This window comes from Stigmatopora nigra, chromosome 7 (assembly GCF_051989575.1).
Source record: "Stigmatopora nigra isolate UIUO_SnigA chromosome 7, RoL_Snig_1.1, whole genome shotgun sequence".
In the NCBI taxonomy this organism is placed as follows: domain Eukaryota; kingdom Metazoa; phylum Chordata; class Actinopteri; order Syngnathiformes; family Syngnathidae; genus Stigmatopora; species Stigmatopora nigra.
Window position 1 is genome coordinate 9420810 of NC_135514.1, and position 17899 is coordinate 9438708.

Here is a 17899-nt window from a genome sequence, read left to right on the forward strand (position 1 = left end):
ATATAACTATTATAATAATAAAACAGAATAAACCCAACAAAGACTTTACTATTTGCCTTATGTGGCCCTGAACAAGACTTTCATTGTGAGGCAAGCATTCACAATAGATATATCTATCTGCTTTTCTATCTAGTCAAAGCCTTGTTTTCTGTGGAACATATGCTTCCCTGTCCAAGATTTCCAGGAAATCTGTTATTTCATGAATAAGCAACCTATACTTGGTGGAAGTAATACAAGATATATGATTAAAAAGCAGTACTAATTAATATAGTCCCACCTGTTTAGTCTCACACGTACATAAACCGTTTCACACGAAGACCAACACAGACACAGATATTCACACACACTAGCACTTTGGAAAACATGTGACATCAGACTGCACAAGAGAATTTCTCCCTCTCGGCCGCACTTTTCTCTGAATAGCATAAAGTCACTTTTTCCCCGCTTGTGCCGGACGGAGCCTGATATAATTGAGGCAGACTGGGAAAACTTACTTAACTTTTAATGGAAAACGAGAGCCATTAGAATAACACTTGTCGTTCCACACGCAGACTGCGTGTATGGGCAGTGGGATTTCATGAGGTATATGCAAACGCTGCTCTTTTTTTCTTTCTTTCTTTTCTTTCAAATGCAGAAGTCATGTGCACGTTTGCTCACTTTCCTGGCAGTTGTCCTTCTAATGGACACTCATTAAGTTTTCATAGAAAAATACATCTTCTGTTCAAGGGTTTGTCTTTATATGCATTTCGTAAAGGTACCAAGTTGCTAAAAACAGCTGCTATGAAATGTTCTACATTCTAAGAGAGGTCTTAACGTGACAAATCAACCCTCTTAGCGAGGGGGAAGGGAGGGAGTTTGCATAACGAAAGTGGGCAATGAGGAAGACTTGCCCCGGAGCTTAACTTGCTCTGATAATGAACCGAAGAAATAACCTGTAGTATATAAAACCAACACAAGTCATTGGTGGCAGCTTAAGGGTTAAACATTTTAGACCACGGTGTATATTTGGCTAGGAAAACGATAAAACACACAAAGTCAAACTAATTTATCTAAGTCTCCAGGCCCAATAAAGATGAATAGCAGCACAGTTTGGAGTAAATAATGTGTTCATATTCATAATGTAATTCACGCATGTTGTTGAACATAAAATAATACGTTATTTTTTCAATATTATGTCTTACAAAAATACAACTTTATGTGCTGAAACGCAAGTCCCATCCAGAATGTAAGTTAAATTGGACCAACCGATGGAATAAAAGACATAGCATTGGCAAAAAGAGCCATTGTCAAAGTGATGTGTTTGAAAAATGCCCTTCAGGTGACGTGAGCCTTTGAGACAAACAAATTGTAATGTGCCACTGTGTGTGCGACCTTAGCATTGATTTGCCAAGCTCTTGTCAAACATTTAATTGGCTTGACTTCTTTTCGATTGGGTGGAGTTCACCTTTCCCTAGTTTTAAATAGATTGCTGTTAAGATTGTCACATAACAGGTTAAATGTAACAATGGTGGGTGGGGGAAAAGGGACAAGGAAGGGGGTGGATGGGACCACAAGCTGGCAAGCAATGTGTGCTTGCCTTGATGGGCGCGTACGTCGATGTGTGCGTGTTTAGCTGGGTGTGTTTCGGAGCAGGTTAGTCTGGTGGTGGATGTAGTGAGGCGGTGGAGGGTGTCGTGGGAACGCTATTATTGGATGGCCAGGGGGCTGCTAGTTGCTATGGGAGGGAGGCAACAAGCCGAGAGGGTGGTGTGTGTGCAGGTTGGGTTGTTTGTGGAAAATCAGGTCTGCTCAGGTGTGGGAATTGGAGTGCTGAGCGGGTAGAATGCAGACCAGGTAAGGCAGGAGGAGTAAGTTGGGCACACAAAAGATTAAGAATTGAATTAGAAATTTAAAAATATGATGAGTTAATAAGTAAAATCTCTTGCTTGTAGGTATCGTCCTAGTACCCTACTTCCTAGAACCAATAGCTTGGGCTCTTATTGTCTATTGGTGTAAAAGTATGTCTAAATTGTGGTCTTTTTGTGTCTTTTGGTTGGGTAGAGAGCGTTGAAACTTATTTTAATGGAGGCATTGACTTCTTGTCGAATTAACCTTATGGCAGTGGGTTTCAAACGTCTTGCGCTCAGTCCCACCCTCCTACTTTCGATGGTGCTTATCCCATTAAAGTCATGGCTCAAGCTTCGAACTGACTTCAGGCAAAGGGTGGAGTACATCCCGGATTGGATACCAGCCAATCGCAAGACACTGGCAAACAAGTATTCATACTCGCACTCACACTAACTCCTTAGGAAAATCTAGTATTCAATGACCCAATGAGACATGTTTTTAAAGTGCGGGAAACAACCAAAACCACTGTGGTGCCACACAAACTACAGCCCCAGAAATGACTTCCCTAGTAAGACTGAGTCCATTCAATTATGGCAGTTTTTTTCTTTTTGTTAGTAACAGTAACGATGCAGCATTTGAACATTTTGCTTGAAAAATATATACTTTAATAACGTCATAAAAAGCATGGCTTGTGTATATTTTGCTGTTCATGATCATCCAAATAACTACTGCGAAAAAGGTCATTAACGTCCTTACATCAAAGCCCTTGTGGTTAACGCTGTACTGTTTATTCATGCTTCAGGGCGAGTGAGCTGGTACACGTTGGTTTTTCCTCAGATCAAAGTGAGTTTTGTGTTGATTAATATTGTGTATCCATAATCTATAAGAAAAAGTGTAAAAAAGATATATTAAAGCCACCAACATGACAGGTGTGAGTGTGGGATGGCTCCCCCCATTATATAGCAGTTTTTATCTTCCTCATTCTCGCACCCACGCTAAACTTCCACTTCCCTCTGCGCTACTTTCTTTCTTGCTTTCTGGTCCGTGTGGCCCTCGCTTCTTCTTCAGGTATTTTAATCAAACAGCTAATGCTATAAAGGGAATTAACCTAGTGCCCTGTGGTTACACCGCACCTCCATTGCATAATCCGGTGTCTGTTCCGCTTCATCCCGAACAATCTTTCCCTTTTACAGCTCTGCTGTCCATACTGTTATGTTATGTTAAATAGCATCTGTGTTTCTTCAGTGAATAGATCATCATTGCTACCGCAATATATATAATACAATAACAGAATAGGTGATGACTCCTAAATTAGAATCTGGTTTACAGGAGGACGAAGTAGACTTTGTTAACACTATTCAGCAATGCTTTTTACACAATACATGTAATATATGCAAAAATGGATACACATCACATTGACCATACAATTTATTATGTTCACGTAATTGGTATGGTTGTAATAAAACTCTTGGTTGACGATATTTTTGATTTGAGATATTGTTTTGAAATTTAACTTATGGGGGCCATCATGCAGTCATTATTTAGTTTAACACTGCTGTGATACTTAAATATCAGGTAAAAACTGTACAATTTTAAAATGGAAACAAATATTTTAAAGCTACTACTCACAACTTGAAAAACACTAAAGTACCTGCAATTCGACACTCCCTCCTAGTGTCGAATAGGGAATATTGCAATGCTCTTATTAATGAATGATGTAACCCAGGGATGCTCAATAGATCGATCGCTAAGGTACTATTGGTGCATTGCAGGACAATAAGATTTGATCCAGTAAAACAATACAATACAATTTCATATGACACATGAGCTGAGAAAACGGCGCCATCGCTAGTCCAAACAGGATTACTACCTGCCTACACTAGTTTGGGTCCTGACATCAGCATACATAACTGCCAATCTTTTCAAAAAGGTGTTCTAAGAAAACGTTTGTTTGTGTGTAAAATAATAGCATAGCGTATTGTTAATTCAATTAAACATTCCCAATCATGATCATTAGAATACAATGTTGTGCCTTGCAGGCAGTGATGTCTTCAGGTGAGGACGGTTTGATTGGAATCCCCTTCCCAGAGCATAGCAACGAGCTGCTCACCCACCTCAATGACCAGAGGCGCTCGGGGCTCTTCTGCGACCTTACCCTGACCTCCGGTGGGGCACGATACCCGACCCACCGCTCCGTCATGGCCGCCGTCAGCCTATATTTCCGCCGGCTCTTCGGGGCGGAGGAAGGTGGCTGCGGCGAGGGCGGCGGAGGTTTCAGCGTGTGCCAGTTGGACTGTGTGGCGCCAGACGCCCTGGATGCCCTGCTGGAGTTTGCCTACACGGCCACCCTGACCATCCCCTGTTCTGGGATGAGGGACGTCCTCCGGGGGGCTCAACTTCTAGGAATCCAGTGCGTGGCAGACGCCTGCAGAGACATCCTTGGGGAAAAGGCTGATCAGGATGAAGAAGAGCTCCGAAACCAGCACGCCGCTGCCGTTCGACGGTCGGAAGGAGAAAACGAATCCCGCAGGAAAATGGACAGAAAGAAGTTGAAAAAAGTTGGCCCGCATCACATCGATTCATTGTTGAACCCCCCACCCGCGTCGCCCGTCTCGTACCCCTCGCTTATGTCGGAGAGCATGCGTTTGCGGACCCCCACCCAGCCCCCCAGCCTGAAATCGGATGAGCCCCTCTTTAGGGAATGGCAAAACGGCAGCCCCGGTGCAGTCCGAGTACCAGAAAGGGGCCCCACGCTAACTAGAGGCCATTTACATTGGATGCCCCAACGCCCCCCACCTCCAGCAGTCCCCTCGGAGGACAAACTGTCAGAGGAGGAAGACATGGAGGGCTTTGGCAATGAAGGCACGCTGATGGAAAGCACATCCACCACTTCTCCTACTGCAGAGTGTGCGGAAGGCGCAGCGGCGGCGGCCTTGGCGACCATGGCGACGGGGGTCGGCAGGAGGAGAAAGTCGCAAATGCCTCAGCAGTGTCCCGTCTGCCAGAAGATCATCCACGGAGCGGGAAAACTGCCACGACACATGAGAACGCACACTGGAGAAAAACCCTTTCAGTGCTCTGCCTGCGGGGTTCGTTTCACCAGGTATGCAAACTTTCAGTACGCTACAATACATCCATCAAATATTTTTTTTTAAATAGCGCTTAGAATTATTTGCTGACACTCTTGATATATGTACACTAAACTAGACTGAAACTAGAAGTTGGTTTTAATCAGATACTAATTTTAAATCCTTTCAAATTAGCAACTGAACAGTAAAACAAAGCACATCTTTAATAAAAGTACACTTTGAACTGTGCCGGAATTTTTTCAGTGTCTTGTGCAATATGACCATTGTTAAGAAAATAACTAAAACAAAAAGAGGGCTGAGGCAGTGTGACTTGAATTATTTTCTAACCTTTGATTATTTTTTAGAGATCTGGTCATTCCTTTTCTTCGGCATAGCATTTACTCTGACTCATTCAGTGTTGGCAGAAGAAAAAAAAATACATTAATTAAATGACACACCTACATTAGCATATAGAGTCCTTTTCACAAGTAACAGACTATGGCCCAAGCAAAGTTTGATTGCCATCTTTTTAACACTTGCTGTTGTCCTTGCATTCAGAAATGACAAACTGAAGATCCACATGAGGAAACATACGGGCGAACGACCCTACTCATGCCCGCACTGCACCGCTCGCTTCCTGCACTCGTACGACCTGAAGAACCACTTGTCCTTGCACAGCGGCGCGAGACCCTTCGAGTGCCTGCTCTGTCACAAGGCCTTCGCCCGGGAGGACCATCTCCAGCGCCACCACAAGGGACACAGCTGCCTGGAGCTGCGTACACGGCGGCCCAAACTGGAACCAGAAGAGCAAGAAGAAGTGGACGTAAATGGAGGTGAGCCCCTCGATTTCCCGCAGCCCCAACGAGCGCATTCTTCTTCGCTCCTGCGGCCCACAATGCTCGAAGGCGGGATGTTCCGAGCGGAGGTGGATATGGAGCGCTCGCTGGCGCTGCAGGCTCTGGCGCAACTCAGCCCACAGCAGTTCGCCAACTACCACGCCCTCTATCTTCGAGACATGGAAATGCGAGGCGGCGCTGAAGGGGAGTCAAAAGACTCGGGGGCAGTTAACGCACAGCGCCACAGCTGGTCACAGGTGGCGGGGGAGAAGTTTGGTGAGGTGGAGGAGGAATAGTCAAAGTTGAGGTATATATATATATATATATATATGTGTGCGTGTGTGTGTGTGTGTGGTATTTAATCCACATTAAAAAAAAAGTTAATATCACTCAGGTGGCTGGACCTGCTCCATTTGGAGAGCACTTAGAAAAAGCAACAAAAAATGAAAACGGGTATTCTGAGGCGTTTTAAATGTATGATCGCTGGCTCTTAGCAGTTGAAATTTGTTTCTCCTTTTCCTTTTTTCGTGTAGCTGCGTACGTTAATAATTGCAATTACTGGGCTGTTTTTCGCTTAAGCTAAGAATATCATATTTTTTTGCCAGGTTTTTTTGTATGGATTATTATCGCATACAGGTGTTAGTGAGTCCATCAAGAGTGCTAAAAGCGCAGCCGGGTGCTGTTTTTCTTTGCTGGGATTTGGTGCGGGAACCAAAGGTGTAGTTATTTGATAACTTTAAAAAAACAAAAACAAAAAGAACGGAAATGTAGCCAATGTTGGGTTCAAAGAACCCTGACAACCCCACTCCTCACTTTTTGGAAAAAATCAGCTTCCATTATGAGCCTTTTTTTCTTTTGAATGACCAAAAGAGATCCAGTCTTATTTTTTTCTTTCAAAAACCGTTGAATTCAGTTTTCCAACCAATACATTTGGCTTCCTCAGTAGAGACAAAGAAGGTGAGGTGATGAATGAGAAAGAGCATTGGCCTTTTTTGTATTTATTTATTTATTTTTTTATTTATTCTTCTCCTTCTTTACAAGATCAAATCTCTCGGGTTCATCACCAGTCTTACCGTGTGAAATAATGGCGTCACTTCCCTTCCTTGTGGTCAACCAATGCATTCCTTGCACATGTGAACTCTGTCAGGTACTACTATACTGCACAAAGAACATTCCAGGCTCTTGCAATAGGTGTCGTAACCTCTGGAGCGGGGCCTTATGTGGCCCATTACAATCTTTATTTAGCCGGCCTTCAGATATATCCATTTATCATAGCTTTAAAGGGCTTTAAAAGAGAAATGACTAAGGAATGGCTTGCGTTTAAAACTCCAATGGTGGAAATCCTTTACATAGCAGAAAGGTCAAAGGAGTAAAACATGTATGGTTGTTGAGTCTGTTCAATCAAAAGATCTCAGGAGATATCTAAAGTACTCATTAAACTAGTTAATTCACACCCCACACCACAAATTTGTGGTTGGTGTAAACATCTTAAAGAAGAAAAATGTCTTTTTTTCCATATGGTGACTCAGCAATAGAAATCTATTTAAATTCTATTATATTCCAGCAGGTTATTTGTATTTTCTCAGTTGTGCTGCCTTCTAGACAAATTAGGAAGTCCAAATGAAATATGTTCTAAATTCATAATAAGATGGTCATGGTATTTATTGCCTTTTGATTTTCATTATTTAGAGACAACTTTCGGTAACTAAAAAACAATAATTTTCTAAATGATTAATTATTATAGTATTTACAAAATATATTTATAGAAGCATTTATCATTAAATACAATGTTGATGAATCTCACTTGCAAAATGCACACTGGTTAGAGCTCCAAAAACACTCTAAAGTTAAGTTTTATTTTTAGATAATGTTTACCTTGGATGCCACTAATGGCGCCAAACGTCCAATCTATTTTGACTGGGGACAATGAATGAAATTTATCCTTCAACCTTTGATTGGTCCCCATAGCATCGTCAATGAGTCAAATGAATGCCTGGTAAGGATTAAAACAAATGAAAAAAATCAAATAATGCATGAAAGTGATATATTTTGTGCCTCTAATATTCATTTAGGCTGTCAGCCATGTTCTTATCCGACTAGTCTTGGTTTTCAGTTTCGAACTTCCCGACAGTCTTGAATGCAGCTCAACCTGCTTAAACTCTCACTCTATTGGACGTGATCACAAAAAAAAGTCTATCTACTTTGAATGTCTTTCCTTTTGTCAGCGCAGACTCGATTAAAATCTTCTATAATATACTATATACAGGTACAATGGGATGAAGTTGCCTTAGTTTCTTTTCTTTTTTTTTGTGATGCACTTCTTCTTCTCAGGAACTCTTGAGCAATGCACTAAGTGGTTATTGGACATTGAAAATGGGGGAAATAAGATGCGGGTGTTCTCCAACCAGCTCTTTATGCTGAACTGAGGACAATAGTAATATAAAAAAAGACTCATGAATTGTTAATATTCTGAGTTGGTTTGAAAGGCATTTACATGAACGAACTACTGGTCTTAATGTCAGCATTCCAAATGGCTCAATTGGAGTGAAAGAATGAATAAGTTCATAGGTGAGTGTGACTCAATGCCAGCTGTGAAGTGTACCTCTCTACATATACATTTTAGTGGCTTGGGTGAAGGGAAGGTTCGAGACCACCTCACTATCAGGGATATGTTTAATTTTTGTCCTTCAGTTTCTACTTTAGCAGACCGTTTGTCTTTTTTTTTCTTTCTTTCAAATGTCAAGGAACACAAATGAAAAAATAAAAACAAAACATTCCAAGCATTCTCTCCCTTTTTGATATTTGGAAAAATATAGAAGGGCAGCATGTTTGCAAAACCACATTTTAAGCTAATCCATTTTTAATACACGATCTTAGAAGCCAAGAAATACACTGAATGCAAGTATTGAGACACAGTTCTGTTTATTACATATCAGTCCTATATTATATTGCTATTGTGTAGTGGGAAAAGTGCATTTTGTCATGTATTACAATGGTTCATTTCTATCTTAAAATACAAAAAAATCAAGACATTCAGCAATGTGTTCAGAAGAGGTGCTTTCACATTAGCCAAAAAAATATATAATCATGATAAAAGGTGACCCAATTACACAGTAAGTAAAGAAATTCTGGGAGAAGATGAAGCAATATGCAGGTTTATGAGTACTGGATGAGATCTCTTTCCCCCATCCCAATTGTAGTGGTCATAATGATGTTAAAAAGTGTTAGTGAGCTCATTGACTCATGCGTCTAAAGGTTTGATCTTTATGTGGATGCCGTTCAGTGAGCGAAGAACGAGTCGAGGCATAATCTTGGGCTTTTGCGTTGGGTCCTCAATCAGCTCGTACCTCCTGAGTGTTAACGCTACCACTACTTTGAGCTCGTTCATGGCAAAGTTCTGACCGATACAGTTCCTAGAGGGCCAAAAAACAGAGGGCTGATGAGTTTATGTACGATAGCTATTATTATAATGCTGCTACATTTGAAATGCAACATTGCACTGTAAAAAATAAGAATAGATAAGGTGTTATACATCATGCTGTCCAGCAGAATTCCCATGAATGTATTCTTGCTTTAACAATTTGGGGTTTCAGACCCACTTTCTTGTCTGTCTGCTTTTTGTGTTTGGTAACTACGTTAAGCATTTCCCTTTAAAGGATGGCATGGATCAAACGAACCTGGGGCCAGCCGAAAAGGGCACAAATGCATGTGGTGACCTGGCGGAAGTGTTCTCTGGCAGGAAGCGAAGTGGGTCAAATACCTGCGTTGACAAAAATTTGAAAAAAAAATCTTCAATTTAACATTGTTAACATCTTTTCTCCATATATTTTTCAATTCAATCTTATGTAGATTTTGGCTAATTGTGGTCCATTGTACATACATTTGGGTTTTCCCAGACTGTTCCGTTCCTGTGAAGCGCATACACACTTGTTCCCACGAGAGAACCTACAAAAAGAAACAAAAATGTCAATATTTTTGGAGGTAAAATTTGAGAATTGTAGCAAAGCAGACCTTATTATCAGATGTGCTCACTTTTTCAGCACGCTGGCTACTACAGAAATGATCAAGCCAAAAAGCTCTACCCATATATTTATTTTTTCTTCCAACTTAATGTGTATATAATGTATATTGCATAACCACCTATGTATAATTCAACTTTATTTACAGTGTCAACGGCTCCCGTTCCATCACCACCCAAAGACGTTTGAATTGAAGCATTTCTTTTCAGCACACATTGGAAGTGTCCAAGATCAATGGATCACTTAACGAGCAGTTGTTGCAGCTGTTTCTGTTAGGCCAGGCTGCTGGATTCACACATAGGTGCACATTCTACTGCACTTATTAAAAGAACAATATGCATGTTAAAAATAAATAATTAGATCAATCTGTTTTCTGTACCACTAATCATTGCTAGAGCAGCCTCAATCCATGAACTTGTTACCCTCTTCATGACATAAAAGTTAATCATTTATCTCCATTTGACATTTTAATGCCTGGATGACTGACAAAACGCCACCAACCTTGTGGCAAAGTCCTTCCATCAAAAAAAGTGATCGGTTTGGAGAGTTTTCTGGCCATTCCCGGGACAGGCGGGAAAAGCCGCAGTGATTCTTTGATGCACATTGTAGTGTATGGCATTTTGCTTAGATCCTCCCTAGTAAAGAAAGTCTATGTTAATGATCAAACTCAATCACTATAAATCAGAGGTGTTGAAGCATAGGTGCAAATATGTTACCACTCCATGACGTCTTTGCCGCTCAAGATTTGGTTGATCTCCTCTCTGCATAACTTCTGGTGTTCTGGGTGGCAGGCGAGGGTATGGAAGATGAAGGAGAGACCACTGGCTGTGGTGTCATGGCCCTCAAACATGAAGGTGTCCACTTCAGCTCGGATGTCTTCATCTGACAGTCCTTGCTGATTTTCATCCTAGACAAAAAGATTTGTTTTGTTTTAGTTTGAAATAATATATTTAGGGTAGAATTCTACCATAACTTGGCTCAAATTGTCGAATGCTGTTTAAACGTGTGCAGAAATAAGGGTCAAAATCTTTGGACTTACTCTTGCCAAGAGGAGAATATCCAGAAAGTCCACAATTCTTTTGGTTGAGACATATCCTGATTCCTTCTCTTTTTTCAGGGCTTCTTTTCTCTTTCGTATAACTCCCTCTTTAAAAGCCAAAGATAAAATGTTGGACTTAACATGGTATATGTTGCAATTACTCAGTGTATTTTGTCATTTCAGAAAATCACACTTCACAACGATAAGTTGAAGAAAACAGAAGCTAAAATCAGTGTTTGGAGACCACAACAATGATGTGCAGATTTTTTACCTGTGTGATTATGAGCTACCTTGCAGGCTCTTCTGGACCTAAAGCCATGTGGGCTAAGGTAGTATATGACGTCATTATGGTAGGGAAAAATGCGGAAGCGATGGTTGATCAAATGAGTGAGCTCATACACAGATTTAATGTACTCATTTGTTCCGCTGAAACCACAAAACAAGAGTTTTATTAGCATAGATCTTCATTAAAACAGGAGGAATGTACAATGGACCTGAGGCTTACCTCTCAGTTTGACAGTTACTGTCGTAGCTGAATGCACACTTCATAATGATGTCCAACGTCATGAGACTGACGTGTTTGAACACCTCAAATGACTCGCCCGTGCTTGAATAACACTGCCATTTGTCCTAAAGAGTCAACAAGTTAGTTAGTCTTGGCAATGCTCAACACGGGTAATGCTTTTATTGCTACTTGCGACATGCACTCAAACAAACTACTTAAACGTAATATTGAGTAGCAGCTATTCATCTGCGTCTTTGTTTTCTAATCCGTATACAATGTTTATCCTAAAACATCAGACTACTGATTTATAATAGAAATATGATGACTCAATCCAGGCTGTGCTCAAAGGACAAATGTTGTGATTATAAATATTTTAACTAAAAACATAAATGTCATGGAGGAGTAAGGTTCAGACAAAGAATGGACATTCCAAATACCACTTACATTTCAGCAAAAAATACCATCTTATATTATTTACATTAGCCATATTTAAAACCAATAAACCATGTTTTTTTCCACAGGAATGGAAGCATTAATATTTGCTATAACTGGTACATACCAACATGGTTTTAGCTGACTCAGACATCAATTTTATGTGAGATTTTAGCACGTCATAATGGAAACCTGGCGTCAAAAGCCTTCTGTGGCGGAACCATTTCTGACCGTGAGACACCAGCAAGCCGTCACCTGAGGATAGAATGTGTAAGTAACAAGTAAATCATGAATTATCAATAGATTATCTCACCGTGTCTCATTTTCTGTGCCATTTATACACATTATATGTGCAGGTACATTGAAAAAACAGCTGCACTCATATTTTTTTACTTTATTTTTAGGGGTCTGGGGAATGTACAGTTCACATTCATAAATACTTTGGCCAGTTATTTTTTTTTAACTGAATGCCACATACTAAAATTCTTGTGCATTAATTACAAAGTTCAGTATTGTATGAAGTGGGAAAAAATGCTTACCAATCCAGGTCTTTATAAATTGATATGCAAAATCATCTTTAGGCTCTGTAACATAAGGAATCGGACAGATGCACCATTAGATCCATTAAAGGTGATGGCAACAGATTTAGAAATACTACTACTAATAATACTCCACACCTGTTGACGTCAGTATGGTCTTCACATAATCTGGATGGTGGATGTTGAGGAAAGAGACACAGGGGCCAAACCACAGTGGGAAAGCATAAGGGTGCTGCTCCCCCCATTTCACCATCTGGTCCAAGTCGGTCCCGTCTTGTTTAAACTGAAGGGTGTTCAACATGCATTACCAACGTCATGCACTGCTTTTATTTGCACACGAGATTAATAAAACATTGCACTTAAGTCCTTTCCTGAATGAATTCTCTTACCTGCAGGATATTGCCAAAGAACCAATGTCCCGGCGGTCCCGTGAACGCCTCAAAGTTCCTGAATGCATCTCTCCGCTGTTTTAACAGTACGACGAGTTTGTGCACGACGACGAAGAGGACAAGCAAAATCAGCGAATGTTGCACAAACCACCACGAAGGCAAACCCCACAGAGCTCCGCTAAAGGACATGCTCGAGATTACAACTCAAGGATAAGAAAACACAACACAAAACGAAAAATTGTTGGTTGACAGACGTTACGTAAACGCCACACACAAGCCCGATGGGCGGAGTTGTGTAAAAAAAATCAATAATCGACTAGCAGGTTTCATTGTTCGCTTATTTTAAGTCAAACATTTGTAAATAGAATGGTGTATAGTTTAGTCTCCTGGGCAGCCATTGACCTTATAAAATATAAATCACGCCCACAAGCTCACGCATTACTTCACCTTTCCCCTAGATGGCGGTATTTTGTCACAAACTTGCACAGCCGACACTTTTCAAGTGTAGTAGAAGAAGTCACATGCACGCTTTTTAAGGTACCAGTAGTTTGTTGGCTAAATTGGCGTTCGCTTTAGTGGCAAATCTCATCTGAAACTTAATCGGAGTTTAATTCGAAGGTGTATTTCAACCGATTCAACTCCCATGCCGAGAAGTACCCCACTTGCTATTTAGATGGCTAAGATAACGCTACGCATAGTTTGAATGAACAGACACTCGCGAGGCCTACTGATCCCCGTTGTTTCCTGTGTAGGCTAAGCCGAGCTTCATCGACAGACGCCAGCTTGTCATTTCAGTGGCCATCTGCTGCTGGATCGTCGTGAAATCTCAAGGTATACCATCATTTTCCCCCGCTAACTTTGCCTGATCTTTCAGTTTCAATGGTAAATGATCAATTTATATAAAACATGTTTATTTCACAGTGCCATAAGTTACTGAAGTGCCATGGAGGCACCACCTGTGACTGTGATGCCTGTTACGGGCGGCGCTATCAACATGATGGAGTATTTATTACAAGGTAAGTTGCATTAACTAGGTATGTAAATAAGCAATGACCCCCTTTCCCCTACCAGTACACGAGAACTCCCCATAAAATATTACTACTTAATGCAGGTATAAATATATCGATTGACAGACTGAGATACAGCATTTTTAAAGAAGTATTTTCATGCTTTAAAGATAAACAGGACATAGGTTCATCAATACATTTACAATTCATAGATTATTACACAATTTCTCTTATTTGTGCATGAACAGTGTGATGTGTATTCTAACCAACAATTGAAATAGCATCTATAGAAAAAAGGCTGAGTCAAACGCTGGTACAAAAATCAGTGTCAAACAGACACAAACAAAAACAAAAACTGTTAAAATTAAATATAGGACCTGACCTTTGAATAGATACTCGTAAACTAGGGGGGCAAACCCGCTATTAGTGGGCAGAAAGTTGTATGAATACTATTCAAAGTAGCACAGTATCCCCATTTTTTGTGGGAAGTGAAGTGCCCGTATACTATGGACATTATAACAACAAATCAAGAGAACATTTCCACTTAAAAGTTGAGTTTTGAGGATCTACTCATCTCTACAATATACATTGTATATATTGGTCACTCTAGGAAGTGTGTTGGACCAGGCACTGGAAAGCCTTTTGCATCGCTTGCGAGGCCTGTGCGACAACATAGAATCCTCCACCTTTACAGACCATGAGCTGGTTTATCTCCTGAAAGGCCAACAAGGCAACCCTTTCATCCTACGTGCTCGCCGCTCTCTCTCACATCCCACATCCCCGTGGCACCTGCGTTACCTGGGCCAGCCAGAAGTAGGTGACAAGAGCCGTCACGCACTAGTGCGCAACTGTGTGGACGTGGCCGCCTCACACAGCTTACCCGAGTTTCTCAACGAAATGGGTTTCCGCATGGACCACGAGTTTGTGGCCAACGGGCACATTTTCCGCAAAGGCGCCATGAAAGTCGTGGTTAGCAAGCTGTCGCGAATCCTCGTCCCAGGCAACACGGACAACACGGAGCGTCTGTCGCTGTCTTACTTGGTGGAACTGAGTGTTTTGGCGCCCGCCGGGCAGGACACGGTGTCGGAGGACATGCGCAGTTTTGCCGAGCAACTGAAACCTCTGGTTCACCTTGAGAAGATTGACCCCAGCAAACAGAGACATTGAATGACCCCCTCATTCCCTGCTCATGATTATTGACCCTAGCAAAACATAGACATTGACAGGACCCCGCTTTCCCCCCATTCGTCATAGGCATGTGAGATCCCTTGTTTATTTTTACACAGTCGCTCTATGTTACATGAAATGAAATACAACTCAGCCTTGACCTAAACATTTCTGCTCTTGTTTACTTTATTTAAGGAGCTTTCAGCCACTTATAACAAAAGATAAATGTCATGCTGCAATTTTACGTAAGTGGCTTTAACCCACAAAAACAATCCATCATCTTGCGGCCAAAGTGTGGCACTTATAAAGGAATTCTCTTTTTACAATTTTTAGATGGCAGTTTGTGCTGCCTACTTGTCACTGGCATAAATGAATGTTTAAACATATTAGTGATAAAAGTGTGCAGGTATATTAACCCAAATTAATTATCTACATGACGAGCAAAGTAATGTAAAATTTACATTGGGTGAAAGGCTGGGTTGAGTGCCTTTGTGCTAATTTCCAATTAATTGCAGCATATTAATAATAGCAAAGCAATGGTTGCAATGTTAACTAATTTATAAAAATAGAATTTGAAACATCAGCAATGTAGCTCAAAAAGTGACTTGACAAGTATCCAACTACTACTGAAATGACAACTGTCAGTGCATATCTGCTCATCCATAGGTCAAAGTTATTCCTTTTATTTGCCCACTAGGTTTTTTTTCTTTCTTGACAGTGCACTAATTTATGTTTCAGTTTTGTCTGGACCTATCTCAATATTCCACAAATATCAGTGTTGTCATGCCGCTAAGGATAAAACCCTTAATTGCAAACAATTTAGACAAACAAGAAATGTTTATGGAGATTTTCCACCTAATACATTTGTAACCTGTCTGTTGGCTGTGAGGAATTTTATATCATTTATATTTTTAATGCTGTTAGATAATGATTGAACAATAAATCTTCTAAAGATAAAGTACAACAGAGTGTGGTAAGGTTTTAAAGAACTTTTAAGTGAGGGTATCAAGTGTCTGTCTTAAATGAAGAAAATCTTAATTGGAGACTGAGGTAAGTACCAAATCTAACGTGTGGCTTTTCATCATGCTGTTCAAGAATAATCCCGTTCTCCAACACTAGGGGCCACTGTAGTTCTTCGGGGTGGCTCCCCTAATTGCGCTGCTTCACTCACCACCACAGATCATCTACAGGAGGTTTGGTTGCCATGGTAATAATTAGCTGCGAGATCTGCACATCTCTCTCCCCCCACGCTCTAATTAGCTTTCTCAATTGCTTAATGATACATAGACCTGTGAAAGGCTTTCTTTCTTCCCCTCAACAAAAGCATTGATTTTCCCCTCCCTCTCCCGCTCATTTCTACTGTTAACCCATTAGTGCCTCTTTCATGGGAACTTGAGCTGGGACTATTACACATGAAAGCTCCACAGCTGCCTCAGGTTCTTGCCTCTTCACGCTGTGCTCCAAATTGGCCTCCACGCCAGTGTGTCAACATTATGGCCAATCTGCAGCACGGCGACTGGAGTAACTAATGCACATCCTGTCAGTTGCCATAATAATGCGAGCAATAAGACATGAGTGCCTCTAATAATATCCGTCCAGGAAGATGCATTTGCGATGTAAAGGGACCGTGGTTGCGTGTCAGAAGGGAGCACTCGGGGCCGACGCCTGTCTGTATTTGTTGACCCATCTGCAAATCACAGGTGATGAGGGCAAATTCGCTCAGGTGGAAACGTGGTTTGTTGTGGTCGCCATACACATTGGCTGCCCTTTCAACATCTTTGTGTATGCAATCACCCACCACAAAATTAGCTGCTCCACTATAAACTAATGAGATGCAATAGGAGAGCTTTTAACAGCATTCTATTCAGTCTTGAGGTGTTCTTTTGTGACCGATGACGACCTCTCTGTTGGGTACGGGGAAGTTTTACCCTAATGGAAACTATGGTTGGGGAAAATGAATATTGTTCAGAATTAATTTGCTCTACTGTGCTTTTTGTAGATTCTCACGCAATTCACAAAAGTTGGATCAAACAACTGGACTTTGTCAAGGAGGTCTTAACTTAAACGGCTTCAACAGACAAGAAAGACTTCATGTAAGTACTTGCGATCACGGGTAAGACCGGGAACTAATTTCACTGTACATTAATTGTATTTGTAATTAAATTGCCGGTACACACAAAAGGTTTTTGTTCGTAAAGGATTGCTTTTCTAGCTTTCTAAATTGAAATCTCTGGTCAATGTTATTTAAGCATCACAAGTGTGATAGCCAATCGAAAATGCACATGAACTGTTCAAAATCCAAAACAAAGAACTCAAACACTAAAGTAAGGATTAGCAAAACCTAACTTTCCCCCATACCTGTAACCAAAGAGCAAATGAAATGTATTCTGACATTGAATTGCTCTAGTGCTGTCAATGAATGGAGTAATGATAGATTATTGTCAAAAGCGTCCTTTATTTTAGCACTTTTTCTCTTTTTGTGGCAACCTGCTTCCTTGAGAATCATATTTTTTTTTTTTGGTAGTTTGATGAAAATAGTACATCTTGTGTGCATCTTGAAGAATCAATGCCTAAATCTTTGGAGCATAGTGTCAATCGAAGAGCAGTGCCAGCAACTTGGTGTGGGAGTTGCCAAATGTTCCGTTACAGTCATGTCGCTTGTATATATCTACACTGTGTAAATACGTACCTTCAAACATCAAACATTTCCTTTAGCTTGTGAACAACGCTTTTACGCACTGTAAACCTGGAACAAATGATTTCCAATTGAAGTTACTGGTTATTGTTTGAAATTACCTCTTTCACTCTCAGAGGGGTGGGCTTAAAATGAAGTGTCATTCCATAAATGGATATCGTTTTGTGTGTGTTTAATAGCTATTGATAGGGTTGCTTTGTGTAATCTGGTGCATCAAGATGATGACCAGTGATCCTAGATCATCTGGTGTATGTTTTTCCACCAATCTCAGGGGCCAAGCGCAATGTTTCAGCGAAGACTGAATTATGTATTAAAGAGGCAGATGCCTCCTTGCTGAAGGCTGTCTATGTCCGGCATGGCTAAGCTACAGTTTCCT

The 17899-nt window shown here is 40.8% G+C and overlaps 3 protein-coding genes across 5 annotated transcripts in view; 2 read left to right on the forward strand and 1 right to left on the reverse strand.

Annotated features, from left to right (window-relative positions):
* Positions 1-10120, forward strand: part of zbtb7b (zinc finger and BTB domain containing 7B) — a 26527-nt gene extending 16407 nt beyond the window's left edge. Inside the window, exons 3-5 of one of the 3 annotated variants that reach the window (XM_077720561.1) lie at positions 3867-4930; positions 5454-5728; positions 9899-10120. In XM_077720561.1, the coding sequence (XP_077576687.1) occupies positions 3873-4930; positions 5454-5728; positions 9899-9939 (1374 nt within the window). In that variant the 5' untranslated portion in view covers positions 3867-3872 and the 3' untranslated portion in view covers positions 9940-10120. Of the gene's footprint in view, positions 1-3866; positions 4931-5453; positions 6608-9898 lie in introns of those variants that run through there. The other 2 variants (XM_077720559.1, XM_077720560.1) reach the window with 2 other exon arrangements.
* cyp4t8 (cytochrome P450, family 4, subfamily T, polypeptide 8) lies at positions 8641-13069 on the reverse strand. Its single transcript, XM_077720562.1, has 12 exons — positions 12655-13069; positions 12404-12548; positions 12266-12310; positions 11854-11981; positions 11295-11419; positions 11061-11215; positions 10790-10896; positions 10467-10657; positions 10252-10385; positions 9612-9676; positions 9409-9491; positions 8641-9144 (listed from the first exon to the last, which is right to left on the reverse strand). The coding sequence occupies exons 1-12, from the start codon at positions 12841-12843 to the stop codon at positions 8973-8975; spliced, it is 1539 nt and encodes a 512-aa protein (XP_077576688.1). The 5' UTR covers positions 12844-13069; the 3' UTR covers positions 8641-8972.
* Positions 13039-14994, forward strand: med18 (mediator of RNA polymerase II transcription, subunit 18 homolog (yeast)). Its single transcript, XM_077720565.1, has 3 exons — positions 13039-13485; positions 13576-13670; positions 14272-14994. Exons 2-3 carry the CDS (start codon positions 13598-13600, stop codon positions 14826-14828), a joined length of 630 nt encoding a protein of 209 aa, XP_077576691.1. The 5' UTR covers positions 13039-13485; positions 13576-13597; the 3' UTR covers positions 14829-14994.
* Positions 14995-17899: the final 2905 nt, after the last annotated feature.